This window comes from Chrysochloris asiatica, unplaced genomic scaffold (assembly GCF_000296735.1).
Source record: "Chrysochloris asiatica unplaced genomic scaffold, ChrAsi1.0 scaffold00031, whole genome shotgun sequence".
NCBI lineage: Eukaryota > Metazoa > Chordata > Mammalia > Afrosoricida > Chrysochloridae > Chrysochloris > Chrysochloris asiatica.
The window spans coordinates 9359060-9379211 of record NW_006408549.1 but is presented as its reverse complement, the minus strand read 5'-3'; the positions used below and the strand labels follow the sequence as shown (position 1 = coordinate 9379211).

The following is a 20152-nucleotide window of genomic DNA, read 5'->3' as shown; positions in this document are numbered from 1 at the left end:
AAAAGGTCGCTATGAGTCGGTACCGACTCGATGGGAACTAACAACAATAATAAGGAATCCAGTCGCAGACTTTGAAGCACACTTTTTAACAGCCTCTCCTGCTAACCTACCGTTTCCAAGACTAGCAAGTTTCTCCCGGGTATGGTAACCTAGCAACCAGGTCTGCCAGGCCTACACAGGAATCGAGCATGGATAGGTGGGTGGGTGGTGCTGCGAAATACTCCAATAAACTTGGTGGAATTGCCGCGGAGGCTGATGGGGCGACGGGGACTGGGCGGCTTCTGGCGTCGGCACCATGACGACGAGAGGCTGTGCAGTAGGGGAGACCATGGCGGCATGGTCTGCTTTGTCCGCAGCTGCTGTGATGGCTGTACTTATGTTTGCCCTACCTCGAGTCTCACAAGCCCAGACCTTCTCTTTACCTTTCCGGCAGCCGGATTCGTGCGGCCATAACCAGTACTTTGATATCTCCGCGCTCTCCTGTGTCCCGTGTGGCGCCAACCAGAGGCAGGACGCCCAAGGTGAGACGGCCTGGCATAAAGTAACGCTCCTAGGTGATACCCCTGGTATCGCCGAAAAGCATTTTCATCTGTTGTAGGGATGTTTCAGAAAAGTAAACTGCCTGAGGGAAGTTACTTTAGAGGATTGCGTTTTGTACTAATGAACCTAGGCAACCCCAAGTCCGTTCTCCCGTGAGCGGTCATCAATAATTCATTTCTCAGCCCCAGCCCCCAACTCCACTCAGGAGGGTCCTGAGGGCAACACCTGGAAAGCTGCTTAAAGAGAAGAAAAGGCCTTGTAATCTGAGATGCAGAGTGGCAGATGACTAGAAAGATTGGGAAGGGTATGCAATAACACTTGTAAACTTTGAAAACCCTTTATCTTGCTTTTCAAATCCCAGTAATTTAGAACTGGAAGAGACCAGTAATCATGAAAAGATCCAATATTCTGTTTTACAGGTAAGGAAATTAAAGCCCAAAGGAGTTTGTAATGTCTTTTGTGTTTACCTAAATTGGAAAGTGGGAAAACTGGTGTGTCTTTGCCTTTAGTCTTGAACAATATATATGTGTTCACTATACAGTGTGTCCCTAATATAAATTTCCTTAGTATTTTGCTCTTTCTATTGTTGAATCTGTTCACTCTTAAAGTCATTTTAAGTTAAACTAAAAAAAACCCCAAATTCTCTTGAAATGGCCATCCTTTCATCCTTTTCTCACTGAAACTGCTATGAATAGTTTCTCATCTTCTAAATTCTAAGATGATTTAAATCCTGATTTGGTCACCCATGACCTAATCATCAAGTTTGATAGATTAGGTCAGGCTGCTCAGGCAGTGAAATGAATGAGAAAACATTTCAGAGACTCCTAAGTGTAAGGTATTAGTTTTATAATTACAAATCCAGATATTGTGTGCAGGGCACAATATAGTAGACTCCTACAGGTTTTATAGCTACTTACCATCTACTTATAAACACTGTTCTTACCATACTAGCAAGGGATAGTGATTATCTTATAATGTTTACTGTATGCCCAAGCAGAGGGAAATAGTGACAGATTTAAATCATGGTTGTTATGTGCCATTGAGTCGGTTCCAACCCATAGCAACCCTGTATAAGGTTTCCGCCGAGCAGCTGGTGAGCTTGAACCACCAACTTTGCAGTTCAAATGGCTTTGCAGTCTGGTGCATTAACCCACAGCACCACACTCTGAATAATTAGGTTTTGTTCTGATAAACTAAATTTGAATTAATCAAAAGTTGTGTACAAAGGAAGTTTAAAAAGTTCATGGACAAATAGATTTAAAAGATAATGGGATTTTTCCATGAACTCATTTTGAAGCCCCATGAAAGTTTGAGTGATATATACCTCAGCAGCTTATCAATAGTTTATTAATTTTAGTAATACAGTGTTATGCTTGCACTAAAAATGGTACCAACATAACATACTCAATCCTCATTTATTTGGAATCATATAGTTACGTTCCAGAGACCAGGTCATTTTGCACAAATGGAGGATGACTACATCAGATTACAAAATGGAGGATACTACTTCAATATATAACTGCTAACTTTCATTTTATATATTATGTAACTGCCACACCTTTGAGAATCATGGCCCAGCCAAGTTGACACATGACTTTTAATCTTCACAGCCAGCATTTCTCTCACCTCACACCTTGGTGGTCATTACTGCCAGATGTAGGAGGGGGTTTCAAAAAGTTCATAGTAAAATTCCATTTTCTTTTAATTCAGTTTTTCCACAAACTTTTGAACACCCTTCATAAGTTGTTAGTGCACAAAATATTTGGATAGGAGATTTTTAACTATTTTCGTAAATGTAAATGTTGGATAAGGAGCTAGTCTGTAAATGAAGAGTAGGTGTACTTCCTGTGTGTCAGACAAACTGTATTATTACCCCCACTTTATTAAAAAAAAGAAGCTGAGGCTCTGAGAAGTTGAATAACTTGCTAAGTAGCAGAACCAAAATTGGAACCTAAGGAGTATGATTCTGGATTTGCACCCAGACAGTATTGTGTGAGAATCTTGCTCTTAATCACTTTACTGCTTCTCAAGATTTTAAGAATTATTAAAAGTTCCCTATCTTGGAGTTTTATTTTTATTTACCAAAGGCAAAATTGGCTCTTTTTCTTCTAGGAACTTCATGTGTGTGTTTACCAGGATTTCAGATGATTTCTAATAATGGAGGATCTGCCATTAATTGTAAAAAGTGCCCAGAACACATGGTATGGAATATATTTTTAAAAATAATCTTACTGTGAAAAAAGTAGTAAATTAAATATCTTTACTTTTTAAAATTACACATTAATATTTAATATTTTCTAAACATTTGGCTGCTAGCTACAGGATTGGCAGTTAGAGAAACTGAGGGAGAAACATGAGGCTATTTGCTTTAGTAAGTTTGATGGTGTCTGAAACACTGTATAATATAAGGTCACTCTGAGTCTGATTTATGGGTGGTTTATTTTCCCACAAACTTTCATAATATTGAGCTATTTTTACTAGAATCAATTTTGGTACATCAGTGCACTTATGCAAACTTGGAGAAAAAACCGAAGTGTACTTACTTTTAAATCTGAAGTCTAAGCAATAACAAAGTGTTTCTTTATATTCCTTCATGTAATGGCTCATTTATAAAAATAAATAGATGAATGGTACATATACATAGAAGCTCCTATAAAGTTTTTCATATGTTAGTAGTTTGGTGGAGGGTTACATGTTTTGGTTGATACAGACAGAAATATCTTTGACTCACTGTAATAAGTTTATGAAATACCAGTTGCATCAATAGTTTAATGTCTGTTGATGTTTGTTAGTAATTTTATTGTAATTCTTGGGAAATTAGTAAATCAGTTCTTATTCTGTGTAATAATAAAAATGTATTTTCTAATAAAATAAATAGGAGTAAGTGAATATTTTGGAAGTACTGATGCTAGCTGAGTTATCAGTGATAAAAAGCCGCTGGTTTGAAATTTTGCCAGACCAGATTTATTTTTCAGTGGTGTCATTAAGCTGTCATTATTTTAAGTAGTTCTTTATAAGCAGACTGTAAAATACATGAATGTTTGTTGATCTATCCTGATTTTACAACAAAATTTAAAACAATTGGTGGCTTTATTTTGTTTTGCCAGTGTTCTCTATTAATTTTGATTATATTTATGTTTGTAATATAATTATCATATTTTGCCCTGGATTTTTCACAATGGGCCCAATTTCAAATTATGCCATATTTTATCAGAGAACTTTATTAGTATAAACTGCTAATAGATATAAGGCTATATTCTCATAAATTAATTTTGAACAACTTTGTTTAGTTATATCATAAAATGTTCACACTTTGAATCCATACATTAACATTTAAAATGTATCTGAATTTTAAAGAATTGCAGTATTCATAATAGATAAGGCTATACTACTGGCTAATCATTGATTAAATCCATTTGAATTTTATTGTGTTTAGTCTTTTTAAGCAGAAAAAATTGAATGATGAATTATAAGAGTAAAGATTTATTTGAATGGAAAATAATGAAGAAAAAGAACTGTTATTCAGAATTGATCTTTTAATAGTAATCAGTACATAGTAGTAATGCATATCGTAATTTAAAATATAAGCATAAGTTAACTATCTGGAATTTATATGTGGCTTGTACATGTATGATTTATTTGAGTCTAAATTGTTCATTCACTCTTACTGCTTTGTGAAGTTACATGTTCAATTTAAGAGAAAGTTAAAAAAGAATTTTTAAAAAATTAATTAATCTAGAAAGGCGTTACTGAAGATGGCTGGAACTGTATTTCTTGCCCTGGTGCTGTAAGTGCTGAAGGGAAATGCCACTGTCCGCCTGGTCAAATTTTAGGTAAGAAATAGTGTAAGCAATATTCGTGATGATCTTCAGTTGTGTTTGTTTTGATATGGACATTAATTGAAATTGCTTGGTGATTATATAACAATATTTTAAAAAGTTATAGTTCTCCAAAATTTAATGATGTTTTGGTGCTGTAGGCTAAGTCCTGGACTGCTAATTGCAAGGTAGGCAGTTCAAACCCACCATATGCTTCAAGGAATAAATATAAAGTTTTCTGCTTCTGTAAAGCTTTACAGCCTCAGAAACCTTACTGTGAGATGAAATCTACTCAATGGCAGTTTGTTTGTTTTTTGTTTTTAACATATCAGCAGGCATTGAGAGGAGAATGAAAAACCCTGCTGATAAGAACAAAAATCTTAATAATAGAGGATTGGGTCCTGGTTTGGGACTGTAGGATAAGCTAGTTGCAATGTCAATAGTACAAACCCACCCGCCATTAGTCTGAAACTGTATACAGGTTGCTATTAGTCAGAGCCTATTCACAGGTACTTAACAACAACAATAGAGGATTAGATGAGTATTTCCTTAACATGTTAACCTGATAAAATATGTATGTCTGAACTCAAAAACCAACATGATGTTTCATAGGGAAAGTGATGAGCATTCCTATTAATGTCTGGATCCTGTTAATGTCAGAGAAAGAAAGAAATAGTTGACTATTGGAAAGAAGAAGGTAAAATCCATTATTTATAGATGATTTGATATTATATTTAGAACACCCAAGGCAGTCACTAAAAATTATTACAAATAGTAATGGTTCATAGATACAAACTTAATATTTCTAAAAAGTAGCCTTCCTATGTGCAATAGCAATTTAGAAACTATGATGGAAGAACAGAACTCATCAGTAGCAACAAAGAAGAAATGTATAAGAAAAATTAAACCTCCTCAGGGGGCACAAAGATAGTCGTTAGTAAATGAAAATATATACCTCACTCTTGGAGGAGAAAATTAAATATCATAAAAATGTCTGTTCTCCTAGTGTTGTTAGCTACCGTTGTGTCCACCCTGATTCATGGTGATACCATATACAGTGAGACTCAGCACTATCTGGACTTCCACCATTCCCATGATTCATTGATCCATGGGGTTTTCTTTGCTTGCTTTTCAGAAGTAAATCATCAGATCTTTCTTCCTAATCTGTCTTAGTGTGAAGTTTCACTGAAACCTGTTCAGCATGATAACACTTAAGTTTCCACTGAAAGATGAATGATGGCTCTGTGTGTCGTGCATTGGTTAGATCAAACCTGGGTCCACTTCTGCCACTGAACCCCCAAAGCCCTCAGCTTTCCCATTGTTGTTAAGAGCCTTCAAGTTGGTTCTGATTCATAGCAACCCTTTATAGGGTAGTCTCAGTAAGGAGCTCTGGTAGCATAGTAGTTAAGAATCAGGCTGTGAACCGCAAGGTCAGCAGTTCGAAACTACCAGCTGTTCCGCGAGAGAAAGATGAGGCTTTCTGCTCCCATAAAGATATACAGCCTTGGAAACACTGTATAAGGGTCGCTATGAGTTGGAACCAACTCCATGGCACATAACAACAACAACTAAGACTGTACATCTTTGAGGGAGGAGAAAGCCTCCTCTTTCTCCCATGGAGCAGATGGTGGGCTTGAACCACCAACCTGGTGATCCGCAGTCCAGTGATTATCTTACAGAGCCACAGTGCTCTCCAGCTTTCCCATGCTAGTTTATAAATTAGTTGTTTTATGCCATCAAAAGTAGAACTGTCTCAGATGATTTCCTAGATTGTAATCTTTACAAAGGAGTCCTGGTGTGATGCTGTAGGATAAACACTAGACTATTGGCTGCAAGGTCAGTGGTTCAAACATACCAGCCACTCCTTAGAAACTATACAGGTTCTTTATGAGTCAAAACTGACTCAGTGGTACTTAACAATATAACAACAACAATCTTTACAGAAGCAGATCACCAGATCTTTTTTCCTGTGGAACGTCTGGTAGATTTGAACTGCTGACCTTTTTGTTAGTAGCCACGTCTTTAAACCATTGTGCCATTAGGAGTCTTATGAATTTAGAGTGATGCTAATGAATTCTACGGAGTTCTAGTGTGGTGTTGTGAGTTAATGCGCTGGACTGCAAAGCTGGTTTGAACCAACTTTGGTTGGAGGTTCAAGCTCACCAGCTGCTTTTTGGAAACGCTATACACAGTCACTATGGGTCAAAAACGACTTGACGGCACTTAACAACAACAACAAGAACAATGAATTCTAGAATTTTGTTTATGTGTACATTTGTTTTGGAGACTATTAAAACTGATTCTAAAAGTTATTTGAAAAAATATATGAAAAGCCTGGAAAACTGCCCTGCCAGGGATGAAGCATATTATAAAGCTACTAGAACCTCTGTTACTAGAGTAGTCAGTTAATGTGCTTGAGTGCTAACCAAAAGGCTGAGAGTTTGAGTCTCCTCAGAGGTCCTTCAGAAGAAAGTCTTAAAGATCTACTTCTGAAAAAATCGGTCACTGAAAATGCTGTGGAGCTCAGTTCTGCTCTGATACATATGAGACCACCATGAGTCAGAGCCAGTTTGCCAACTGGACAGGAAAAGCTACTGTAATAACATCTGTGGCTGACACATAGACACATGTACTGATTAATGGAACTTAGAAGTAGAGAATCAAAAATAGATGTAGCCCATATGGGAATCTGATATATGATAAAAATGAAATTTCGTACCATTGAGGGGAAGCCTGATTATTAAGTAGTTTGGGGAAAAGAAATAACTAAATTGGATTTCTGCCTTATTCCTTAAAGACAAATAAATGGCAAGTGAATAAAACATTTAAATGGAATCCATGTAAGTCCTTATGAAAACATATGAAAATTTTTTATAATTTTGCTATAAAATAAGTCTAAGTATGGCAAAAAAAAAAGATATAGAATGATAAATTGGTAAGCAGGACTAAATAAAAATTTTAAATGGAACATTACAAAAAAGAAATCATTGACAATTCCAAAGGGGAAAAAACCTCAGTAACAGATAAATGTATTTTGCAACAGAGGTATAAGTACAATTCTAAGTACAAATCCTTGTAGATGCAATTCTACTCTGACACATGGATCATCACAACTTGGAACTGACTCAACAAGTGGGTTGTATTTTAAATAAATAGGAACAAGATAAACCAATTTTAAAATGTACAAAACCCATGAGTAAAGTTACAGAGGAAAAAATGTTTGGACATAAAATAAATGTTTGATTATAAAATAAAAATAACTTGACTTTTTTTAGCCTAAAAACCAGTATATTGTCATCTCTAAATCTACCTTGTTCTTTTTATTCTAAAACCAAAAAAAATCCCCCCAAATCCCTAACTCTTTGCCATTGAGTTGATAGGACTGAGAGTAGAAAGAAATACTGTAAATCTTTATGGAAGCAGACTGCCATATCTTTCTTCCATATAGTGACTGACAGATTTGAACTGCCAACTTTTCAGTTGGTATCTGAGTACCTTAACCACTGTGCCACTAGAGCTTTATTTTTAATCTGAAAAAGAGTATTCTTTTCATAGCATGGCGACACCACCATTCTGCTATTTAGAATTAAGGTTGATTTTGAAGAAATAGTGCTTCACTATGCATATCCGTGTACCTGCCTTCCCTGTACGAATGTGTGTTTTTCTGTACCTACAAATGAAATTGTATGTTGTAGGGTTTGTGAATTTTAGGTTTTATAGAAACTACCAGAAGTCCTCCACGTTGTTAAACAAACTTTGTCAGCAGCCTTAAGTACTTGCTTCCTTGCATAATCAAATTTTGTAATTTTTTCTGATTTGACACACAGAAATGGCATCTTGTTTTAACTTGTATTTCTTTTAAGTAAGGCAGTTATTTTTCTTATACTGATTTCTTATAATTAATGATTATTTCCTTAAGATTATAAGAAGTGAAATTAAAGGGGAAGGACTCCAGTTGTCTACAATTCATTTTGGAGGTGATTGACATATGTTTTATGTAAATACATTTACAAAAAATTATTTAGAATAATACTTACAAGTGGGTTGTAGTAAACATTTTGTAAGTATATAGGAGCTTATATTATGACTATGAGGTTCTTCATCTTCATTTTGTTTCTAAATTCTTTAGTTGAAAGAGATATTAATGGAACATTGTTGTCTGAAGCAACTTGTGAGCTCTGTGATGGGAATGAAAACTCTTTTACAATAGCAAATGCTTTAGGAAACAGGTAAGCAGTGTGGCGAGAGGTGGCTTCATTTATATCATCTTATATTTTTGTAGAATCTTTACTTTTTAAAATAAAGTATTGCTTATCAGTTGTCAGGAGCTCTGATAGCATAGTGGTTACGATTGGGCTGCTAACCTCAGGGTCAACAGTTTGAAACTACCAGTTGTTCCTCCAGAGAAAGATGAAGCTTTCTACTCCAATAAAGATTTACAGCCTTGGAAACTCTATACAAAGTTGCTATTAGTCAGAATTGGCTCCATGGCACACAACTACCACCACCACCATCAGGTATGTTACTTGTTCCACACAGGGACACATTGAAGTGCACAGTGTTGCTGTTGTTGTTGTTAAGCTCCATTGAGTCGTTCCGACCCATAGCAACCCTGTATAGGGTTTCCAAGGAGCATCTGGTGACCTTGCAGTTCAAATGACTTTGCAGTCTGATGCATTAGCCCACAGCACCACACCATAGGAAACAGGCCCAGAGCATAAGACAGAATAGGGTTCAAATTTGACTAAGTTTTTAATTAATTGTTTGACCTTGGATAACTCAGTAAGTTGGGGTCTCCTTGTGTTTATAGTGGGGATATAACCCCTACCTCTGGAGTCCTGGTACTGTAGTGGATAAATGCTTTGCTGCTAACCGAGAGACCAGTGATTCAAACCCACCAGCTGCTTCACTGGAGAAAGATGTGTCAGTCTGCTTCCATAAAAATTGTTGTTAGGTGCTGTTGAGTCCGTACCGACGCATAGTGACATTATGCACAATAGAAGGAAACACTGCCAATCTCACAGTCATTGCTATGCTTGAGACTCTTGTTACTGCCACTGTGCCCGTCCCTCTTGTTGAGGGTCTTCCTCTTTTTCTTTGACCCTCTACTTTACGAAGCATGATGTCATTCTCCAAACACTGGTCCTTCCTGATAATATGTCTGAAGTATGAGAGACGAAATCTGACCATCTGGCTTCTAAGGAACATTTTGGCTATAATGCATCTAACACAGATGTGTTTGTTTTTCTTGTAGTCCACGGTACTTTAAGTATTATTCTCTAACACCCAAAAGATTATAACCTGGGAATCCCCTATAAAGCAGTTCTACTATCCTAGAGGGAGCCTGTAAGTTTGAATCAACTGGATAGCAGTGGATGAGGCTATGATTGACTAAAAAATATATTTGTAAAGTTCTAAGCATAGGTAGTGCTCGGTAAATAAATGGTGACAAGTTTTGGTTACTGGGGTGGCACTGTGGGTTAACGCCCTGGACAGCAAAGTCAGTTTGAACTGCAAGGTTGGCGATTCAAGCTCACCAACTGCTCCTCAGAAATCCTACATAGGGTCACTGTGGGTCTGTACTGACTTGATGGCACTTAACAACAACATTCTTGGTTACTATATAATTTTTATATTTTCTGTAAAAAGTAATATGTAGGAGATATAACTTCTATATAGCATACTTGGAGTCTTGGTTTGGTGCTTTAGGATAAACACTGGACAGCTAACTTCAAATTTGGTGACTCAAACCCCATCAGCTATTCCATGGAAACTCTATATGAGTTTGCTCTGAGTTGTAACTGACTTGATGGCGCTTAATAACATATAGCATATTTACTTTGATACTGTATTTTATATATCTTACGTTACATGACCAGTGAAAAACTAGTTGCTGTTGAAGTTGATTTATAGAAACCACTTGTGTGTCAGAGTACAGTTTTGCTTGATAGGGTTTTAATGATTGCTTCTTTTTTTCAGAAGCAGATTGCTAGGCCTTCTGAAACTCATCTACGTAGACATGAAACTCCCACTTTTTGGTTAACATCCAAATGCACTTTCCATTTGAACCATCCAGAGATTCAGTAGAATAGTTAACATTTATTGTGCATTTACTACTGTGTACCAGACCGAATGTTTACATCTGCTGCACAAGACCTCTTTAAAGTGTTGAAGAGCAAAGATGCCAGTTTGAGGACTAACAGGCATACCTAGCCAGGTATATTGGACAGTGAATAAGGAAGACCATAGAAGAATTGACGCATTTGAGTTACGGTTTTGGAGGAATATATTAAAAGTACTGTGGACTGCCAAAAGAACAAACCAATCTTGTTGGAAGAAGTACAGCCAGAATGCTCCTTGGAAGCCAGAATGACTGTACTTCATCTCTCATACTTTGGACATATTATCAGGAGGAACCAGTCCCTGGAGAAGGATATCATGTTTGGAGATGTGGAGGGTTGGAAAAAAGAGGAAGACCCAATGAGAGGATTGGCACGGTGGCGGCAGCAATGGGCTCAAAAATAACAGTCATTGTGAGGATTGAGCAGGACCGGGCAGCGTTTTGTTCTGTTGTACATGGGCTTGCTATTGGTTGGTACCAACTCGGTGGCATCAAACCACAGCAACAGGTTATAGGTGAGATAAAATGGACTGGTAGTAGGCATTCTGAATGGGACAATGAGATGGTTTACTATGCTGGGAATGGCAAAGAATGGCAACGCATTCAGCATCGAAAAGAGCATTTCAAGATGTATCTTGAAATGCAGTGCTATGCAGTGCTGTCGGTCATGGGATAATATCCACATGCCTAGAATGAAGATCAGTTAATAACACTATTATTCAAATCTACACACCAACCAATAAAGCTACTGATAATGAAATTAAAAAACTTCTTCAGTATGAAATTGATATAACATGCAGTCAAGGTGCATTGATAATTATTGGTGATTGAAATGCAAAAGTTAGAAACAAGGAGGAAGCATTCTTAGGTAGAATATATGGCATTAGTGATAGATGGAGCTGCAAATCTCATGACAGAGTTTTTTTTTTTTTAAGTTTTTATTGTGAGGTTTACATGGGAGAACATCAGGTTTGCACTTATCCTATTGTATTTCATTTCATTGCAATGATTACACTCCTCTCCATGCATCATCAAATAACCAGAGGGTACACTACACAGGCCCGCCCCCTGGCTGCCAGCACACAGCCCTTCTCCCTCCCAGTTGCTCCATCTGTCCATGTCATCTTCTCTGTCTCCATCTCTGGCATCACTGCCTTTCTGGGTAGGGTCCTGCTCTCCATTCTTCTCATTTGATGGTCCCAATATGAGAGTTAGCTACAAGACAGATGAGTCCAACATGTGTATATTTAGAGGGCTAACTACAAGGCACATGAGTCCAACATGTTCATACAGAGAGAGCTGGCTACATGACTGATGAGTCCAACATGTCCATATACTGAGAGTTAGCTACATGGCAGACAAGTCCAATATGTTCATATACATACAGGACCTCCACTTCTGGCTTGCAAAATCAATCACTTTCCTCCTTTTGTCAAAAAACATCTACCTTTATATTTCCTATCCTCACAGTCAGTCCTGATGGCAGTTAGTCACTATTGTACCACATGAGTCTTATCCCTATTTCCTTTCTCCAGCCCAGTCCCAACAGATTGGAAATCATTCAGTGGTGATTCTACCTTCCCCCACCCCGTTTGGAACTAGGCTCCCTCTTGAAAGTTTGTAAGCCAGTCACTTCTTACCTTTATAGGCCCCCCATTTTGGGTAGCCAATGTCTAAGTTGCCCATCCCTGTCCACCCTATGTACTGAGGGGGTGGGAGTGATCCTCGCTGTAAAGATTTGTTCCCTTTTTTTGAGCTACTACATCCATAAGTATAGGTAAATTTCATCAAATTGTAACAGGTTACTCTCCCCACCACCATCACCTTCTTTCTTCTTCTAGTCTAGTTCTGATCATCCAGCCATCGAAGCCAGGTCAAGTAGGTAGTATCTGCAAGTATGAGTGTTCTTGTACATCTCCCCTCACTTCATATCAGCTGGACATTTCACTCTCCGCTCTAGTCCTCTGTGGCCATGTCACTGCCTCTGGGCCCAGGAGTCCCTGGGTCTTGCTGTAACTACCGGCTATCCAGGTCTCCACCAAAGTTCACAGGGGTCTATTGAATGTGGTCAGGCTTAGCTCGCAAGTTCATTCACGATAGAGTTTTGTTATACTTTTTCATTGTAAATACTTCTTTTAAACAACATAAAAGATGACTATACACATGGACTTCACTAGATAGAATACATAGGAATCAAGCTGACTACATCTAGTAGGAAGAGATGATGGTGAAACTTAATATGATCAGTCAAAACAAAGCTAGGGCAGTCTGTGGAACAGACCATCAATTGTTCTTATGCTTGTACAGACTGATGCTGAAGAAAATGAAAACAATCTCATGAGTGCCAGAATACGACCTTGAATATAAATATATTCCACCAGAATTTAGAGACCAACTCAAGAACTGATTTGATGCATTGGACATTAATGACTGATGACCAGAGGAATTGTGGTGTGGCATCAAGGGCATTATACATGAAGAAAACAAAAAGGTAATTAAAAAGACAGAACAGAAAGACAAAATGAAAGAAGAAACTCTGAAACTTGCTCTTAAGCATAAAGAAGCTAAAGTGAATGGAGGAAATGAGGAAATAAAACTGTTGAACATAAATTTTCAAAGGGCAGCAGAAGAAGCCAAAGTCAAGTATTATAATGAAATGTTAAAAAGCCTGGAGTTAGAAAACTGAAAGTGACGAATATGTTCAGCATTTCTAAGACTTCAAGAACTGAAGAAAAATTCAACCCTTGACTTGCAGTATTGAAGGATTTTATAGACATAATCCTCCACTCATCTGTCAGTTTGTCATACTGTGACCATTCTAAAGAAAGCTGAAATAACAGCAAGTAAAATTTTGCTTGCAGTAATTAAAAACCACTTGCAGCAAGAAATTGACAAGAAACTGCCAGTAATTCAGGCCCGATTCAGAGAGGATGTGAAATTAATGGTATCATTGCTGATATCAGATGAATCTTGGTTGAAAGCTGAGAATACCAGAGAGATGTTTACTTGTGCTCTATTGACTGTGCAAAGACTTTTGATTGTGTAGATCATGACAAATTATTGATAACATTGCAAAGAATGAGTATTTCAGAACACATATTTTTGCTCTTGAGGAACCTGTACATAGACTAAGAGGCAGTTGATAGAATAAGCTGAAAATGAATAGTTTACAACTGAGAGAGCTGGAGTTTTCACATCAAGGATCAAACCTATCCCTTTTGTATACAGGCTTGATACGGACGGGCAACTTAGACATTGGCTACCTAAAATGGGGAGAGCTATAAAGGCATGAAGTGGCTAGCGTACAGGTTTTAAAGAGGGTGTTTAGTTTCAGAGTGTACAGGGGGAAGATAGAATCCCCACTAGTTTTTATATTGTATAGATGGGTCTGGTGAAAGGAGATGGGGATAGGATTCTTTTGATGCAATAGTAATTGTTACCGTGCATAATAGTGACTGTCACAACTGTAAAGGTAGAAGTTTTGTAACATAAAGGGATGAGTGGTTAATCTTAACATTCCAGGAACAGAGGACCCTAGTAGGACCATTAAAAGAGAAGAGCATGAGCGGAATGTGGGACTATATGTAGAAAAGCAGTGATATCATAGATGGAGGCAAAGATGATGACATGGAGAGATAGAGCAGCTGAGGACTCTAGACTCATGGAAAGAGAAAGGCTGTGTGCTGGTGGCCAGGAGGCAGGCTTGCAGAATGTGCCCTTTGATGGTTTAAATGACTATATATTTCGGAGTGTTTTTGTGTACATCAGAAAACAAAACAAAACAACCCCCCCAAAAAAATCCCAGAGGGAAAAGAAGTAAATACTGTTGAATGATGATGCATGTAATCATTGCAGTGAAACAAAATACGATGGGATGAGTGCAACACTGATTTCTCCCATGTAAACTATCACTCAATTCACAATAAAAGCTTTTTTAAAAAAAAGCATCGTTCCCAAAGAGGAGGCAGATACTCTCTGTAGTACTCACCATTGCCATGGTTTATGATACAAAGAGACTTAAATATTTAGGAAGACTACTGAATAAAAATTGTTGTTGTTGTTGTTGTTAGGTGCCATCAATTCGGTGCTGACTCATAGCGACCTTATGCACAGCAGAACGAAACACTGCCCAATATTGGGCCAACCTCACTACTGTTGCCACACTTGAGTCCATTGATGCTGCTATCTGGCCAATCCATCTCATTGGGGGTCTTCCTCTTTTTCTCTGATCCTCCACCTTACCAAACACGATCTCCTTCTCCAGTGACTGGTCCCTCCTGATAATATGTCCAAAGTATGAGAGATGAAATTTGGCCATCTTGGCCTCTAAGGAGCACTCTGGCTGCACTTCTTCCAAAACAGATCTATTGGCTCTTTTGGCAGCCTGTGGCACTTTTAGTATTCTCCAACACCATAACTCAAAGGCATCAATTCTTCTATAATCTTCCTTATTCACTGTCCAGCTTTCGCATGCATATGAGGTTATTGAAAATAAATTATTTAACTCACTAACTGCTAAGAATATGCTGTTTGGGGTTAAGACTTAAAATACCTATGGTATTTCACAAAAGAAAACAGAGTTCCATATCCCAAGAATAGTAAGGCCATAAGACATGGTTTTTAACAGATGCAATGAAAATATATATCTATTTGGAAGTAGGCAGTGCTGTATTACTTCGATAGATTTACTAGGTATTCCATCTTTCACAAAAGTAATTTGTGTCTTAAAAAGTTATGCATGAGTAGGAAAAAAAAAAAAAAAAAGAAAATGGTTTAAAGCCAGGAAAGGTGTGCACCAGAGTTATGTGCTTTCACCATACTTACTCAGTCTATATGCTGACTAAGTAACCTGAGAAGCTGGATTATATGAATCCTGGCATCAGGAATGGAGAAAGTTTCATTTAACAATCTGCAATATGCAGGTGACACAATCATGCTTGCTGGAAGTGAAAAGGCTTTAAAATACTTACTGATGAAAATCAAAGACTACAGCCTTCAGTATGGATTGCACCTCAATGTAAAGAAAACAGAAATCCTTGCAATGTGACCAATAAATAACATCATGATAAATGGAGAAAAGATTAAAATTGCTAAAGACTTCATTTTGCTTAGATCCACAATCAACACTCATGGAAGCAGCAGTGAAGAAATAAAAAACAGATTGCATTAGGCAGATCTGGGCCAGACCCCTTTAAACTATTAAAGAGCAGAGAGAGCGGTTTGAGGACTAAGGTGTGCCTGACCTAAGCCATGGTATTTTCAATCACTTCATATGCATGGAAAGAGGACCAGAGAAGAATTGATGCATTTGAATTACGGTGTTAGAAAAGAATATTAAAGTATCATGGACTGTTAGAAGAACCAACAAATCTGTCTTGGAGAAAATGTAGTCACAGTGTTCCTTAGAAGCTAGAATTTCGAGACTTTATCTTTCATACTTCAGACATTATCAGGAGGGACTACTTTCTGAAGAGAGACATTATGGTTGCTGAAGTGGAGAGTAATCAAAAAAGGAAGAACTCCAACAAGATGGACTGACACAGTATCAGCAACCTTAGGTTCACAAGTAATAATAATTGTGAGGCTGGTGTAGACCTGGCAGTGATTTATTCTGCTGTGCATACAGTCACTATGAGTCAGAACAGACTTGATACCACCTAACAACAAGAACATCTGGTGTGTTCAAATTGCTAATCTTTTGCATAATAGTTGAGTGCTTAACCATTATACCACCAGGGCTCCTTTAAAAAAATAATCTATTATTGATTAAATGTATTTATGTATACCTTGCCTTGTAACATAGTCATATAAAACAGAGTTATTCAAAGCAGTGTTAATATTTTAAATTTGTTTAATTTATTTAGCTATATAGCTGAATTAACTTATTCTACTCTAGCATTTAGGAAAACAGATTCTTAATTAAATTGGATTAAATTAAATTAATTAATATTTAAACATTATTTTTGTTTTATTGAACAGGTGTGTTCGATGTGATCCAACATTTGTTAATACCAGCAGGTCCTGTGCATGTTCAAAACCTAACATTTTAGTAAGGCTAATTAAATTGATACAGTATTTATTTATTTTAATTTTTATTTCTTTGATAAACTATTTTTAAATTAAATTGTGCCTTTTATGGACTTGATTTCTTTTTTTTAATTTATGTATGAAGACAGGGGGATTATGTTTCAGCAGCACAGTGAATTTTCCTCCAGGCATGATTTCAACTGCACGTTATGGAGAACTTGTGAGTATGTTTCAATATTTTTTCCCCCAATGAAGATCTTTCTTCATTTCTTTCTTTTGTAATTAGTTTGGAACAGAAATAAGAACCATTTATATGTAAATCACTTTACATAGTTTGGAACTGAAATAAGAAGCATTTATATGTAAATGACCATCAAGTAGGCTTTATAATTTATAACTACACTATTCTTTTTTCTTGAAAGATTTCAATTTTTATTCCATCAATTCCTGGTGCCTTATTCTTTCCTAATTCCTTCAGTGCATCTTGGATTTCTTCGTTCAGTATCATTGGCTCTTGATCATATGCTACCTCTTGAAACAGCTAGAAGAAAATCAACCATTTCCTTTTGGTACAGTGATTCTGTGTATTCCTTCCATCTTCTTTTGATGCTTTCTGCATCATTTAATAATTTTCCCAGAGAATCTTTCAATAACGTAAGTCGAGGCTTGAATTTTTTCTTCAGTTCCCCCAGCTTGAGAAATGCTGAGTGTGTTCTTCCTTTATAGTTTTCTGACTCCAGATCTTTGCACATTTTGTTGTAATATTTGTCTTTATCTTCTCGAGTTGATCTTTGAAATTTTCTTTTCAGTTCTTGTACCTCCTCATTTCTTCCATTTGCTTTAGCATCTCTATGCTGGAGACCAAGTTTCAGTGTTTCTTCTGACATCCATTTTGACTTTTTCCTTCTTTCTTGTCTTCTTAATGACTTTTTGCTTTCTTCATGTATGATGTTCTTAATATCATCCTACAACTGTTCTGGTCTTCAGTCCACTAACTGATCTATGCCAAGAAATTTGCAAGACAACTGTCTGGCCGACTGATTGGAAGAGATTCGTATTTGTGCCTGTTCCAAAGAGGTGACTCAATGGAATACGGAAATCATCAGACAATCCCTTTGGTATCCCATGCGAGTAAAGTTTTACTAACGATAATACAGAAATGGCTGTAAGCATACATTGACAGAGAACTTCCAGAGATTCAAGCCAGATTCAGAAGAGGCCATGGAATGAGGAATATCATTGCTGATGTCCAGTGGATCTTGGCTGAAAGCAGAGACTATCAGAAAGATGTTTACCTGTGCTTTATTGACTATGCAAAGGTTTTGATTGTGTGGATCACGACAAGCTATTGACAATATTGCAAAGTATGAGTATTCTTTAACACTTAATTCAGCTCATGAGGAATCTGTACATGGACCAATAGGCAGTTGTTCAAACAGAACATGAGAACACTGGATGGTTTAAAATTAAGAAAGGTGTATGACAGTGTTGTATTCTTTCACCATACTTTTTCAACCTGTATGCTGAACAGATAATCCGAGGAGCCGAGTTATATGAAGAAAAACGTGGCGTCAGGATTGCAGGAAGACTCATTAAAAACCTGCATATGCAGATGATACAACCTTGCTTGCTGAAAGTGAAGAGGACTTACAATATTTACTGATGAAGATCAAAGAGCACAGCCTTCAATAGGATTGCATCTCAATGTAAAGAAAACAAAAATCCTCACCACTGGACCAATAAACAACATTCCTATCAATGGAGAAAAGATTGAAGTTGTCAGGGACTTCATTCTTCTTGGATCAACTATCAACATCACGGAAGCAGCAGTAAAGAAATCAAACGACATATTGCATTAGGCAAATCTCCTGCACAAGACCTTTTTAAAGTGTTGGGAAGCAAAGATGTCAGCTTGAGGACTAAGGTGCACCTGGCCCAAGCCATGGTATTTTCAGTAACCTCATATGCATTTGAAAGTTGGACAGTAAATAAGGAAGACCATAGAAGAATTGATCCTTTTGAGTTATGGTGTTGGAAGAGAATATTGAAAGTGCCTTGGGCTATCCATAGAACCAACAGATCTGTATTGGAAAAAGTGCAGCCAGAGTGCTTCTTGGAAGCCAGGATAGCCAAACTTCGTCTCTCATACTTTAGACACATTGTCAAGAGATACCAGTTGCTGGAGAAGGATCTCATGTTTGGTAAGGTGGAGGGTCAGAGAAAAAGAGGAAGACCCCCAGCGAGATAAATTGGCCAAGTGGCAGCATCATTGGGCTCAAGCGTGGCAACACTAGTGAGGTTGGTTCAGGATCGGGCAGTGTTTCGTTCTGCTGTGCATAAGGTCGCTATGAGTCGGTACCGAATTGATGGCACCTAACAACAACAACGACTCTAAAGAATGTAATATAATATAGTTAAAAGCACTAAATAGTTTACAGTTGAAATCCTGAATGTGCCAGTTGTTTGTTTTGTATCTGTGGCCTTTGAGAAAGTTAGGTAATAGTTTTAAACTTTAATTTTATTGATATAAATTGGATATAATAATAATTAATCTACCTCAGTGTCTGTACATGGTAAGCACTGGAGAAATTCACGTTATTAATATCTTACCAGGTTCCTTACTTTACACATGGGAACATTTGAAGCCTGCTTGAGTTAGAGCTTTTATAACATTTGTAAAATAATACTAAAATAGATCTATGTATAAGGAGCTCTGAGACTATAAAAATGTAGTAAATTATTTAATGTCTCTTCTATCCATAGCCTGTAACTCCAATAAAACATTTTGCCCTGTTGAGTCTGGATAAGAGAAGGTGGGAGAAGATACTAATAGGAATGCATGATTCAGCTATGGATGCTAATAGAGTTCATTGTGATTGTAAAATCTTGAAACTCTAGGAGGGATATAGAATGAGCCATCTCCGATACAGAAGAGGGGGTCTCACTACCATCAAAGAGCCAGGAATGTAGTCTGCCCTTTGGATCCTGATATCCCTTTTTCAGTGAACCTCCTCATACCAAGGACAGAAAGTTGTGATGCTGGAGGATTGGCAGAGGAGCAGTAAGACCCAAGAACTGGAGCACAAGACAGAGCAGTGGGTTAAGTGATTTTGGGCTGGAGGCTGGCTTGTAGAGTGTGGTACCTCCAGGAACTTAAGTGGGGAGCTAGGGTTGCTGACCTGTGGAGGTAAAGCTGAGTGTTTTCAGGCTGAGGCTTATGATGGATTTGTGTGTCCTGTGGGCATTTAATTAGCAGCTGACTGCATCATCTGAGCCCTGAGCATTTTCTGACCCTGGATTATATATTGCCTGTTAACTTCCCTAATAAACCCCATAACTATGTGTATTGTCTCTGAGTTGTGTTTGGCCATTGCAGTGAATTTTCAACCCCAACTTGAGTAGAGAGTGCTGTGGAAGGATTCTTGATTAGAGTTTTGTAGCTTGGTGTCAGAAGTGGGGTTCATTACAGTGGCTCCAGGCTCATGAAAGTTTGGGGTTTTGTAACAGAAAAAACAAAGGAGCTGAGAAGTAAATCTTTTGAATCTTAAATGGCTACCTTGTCTATTGTTTGTTAACTATAATGACTGAAAAAAACATGAGAGATGTTATGCTGCAACTGAGGGAAGAAAAACTGCTACTGGAGTCA

General features: G+C 37.4%; 1 protein-coding gene across 1 annotated transcript in view; it reads left to right on the top strand.

The window, feature by feature from the left end:
- The first annotated feature begins 242 nt into the window (after positions 1 to 242).
- TMEM67 (transmembrane protein 67) overlaps positions 243 to 20152 on the top strand; it is a 96071-nt gene continuing 76161 nt past the window's right edge. The window contains exons 1-6 of the mRNA XM_006859218.1: positions 243 to 521; positions 2653 to 2741; positions 4280 to 4373; positions 8488 to 8587; positions 16459 to 16528; positions 16652 to 16726. Of these exons, the coding sequence (XP_006859280.1) occupies positions 296 to 521; positions 2653 to 2741; positions 4280 to 4373; positions 8488 to 8587; positions 16459 to 16528; positions 16652 to 16726 (654 nt within the window). The 5' untranslated portion in view covers positions 243 to 295. The remainder of the gene's footprint in view (positions 522 to 2652; positions 2742 to 4279; positions 4374 to 8487; positions 8588 to 16458; positions 16529 to 16651; positions 16727 to 20152) is intronic.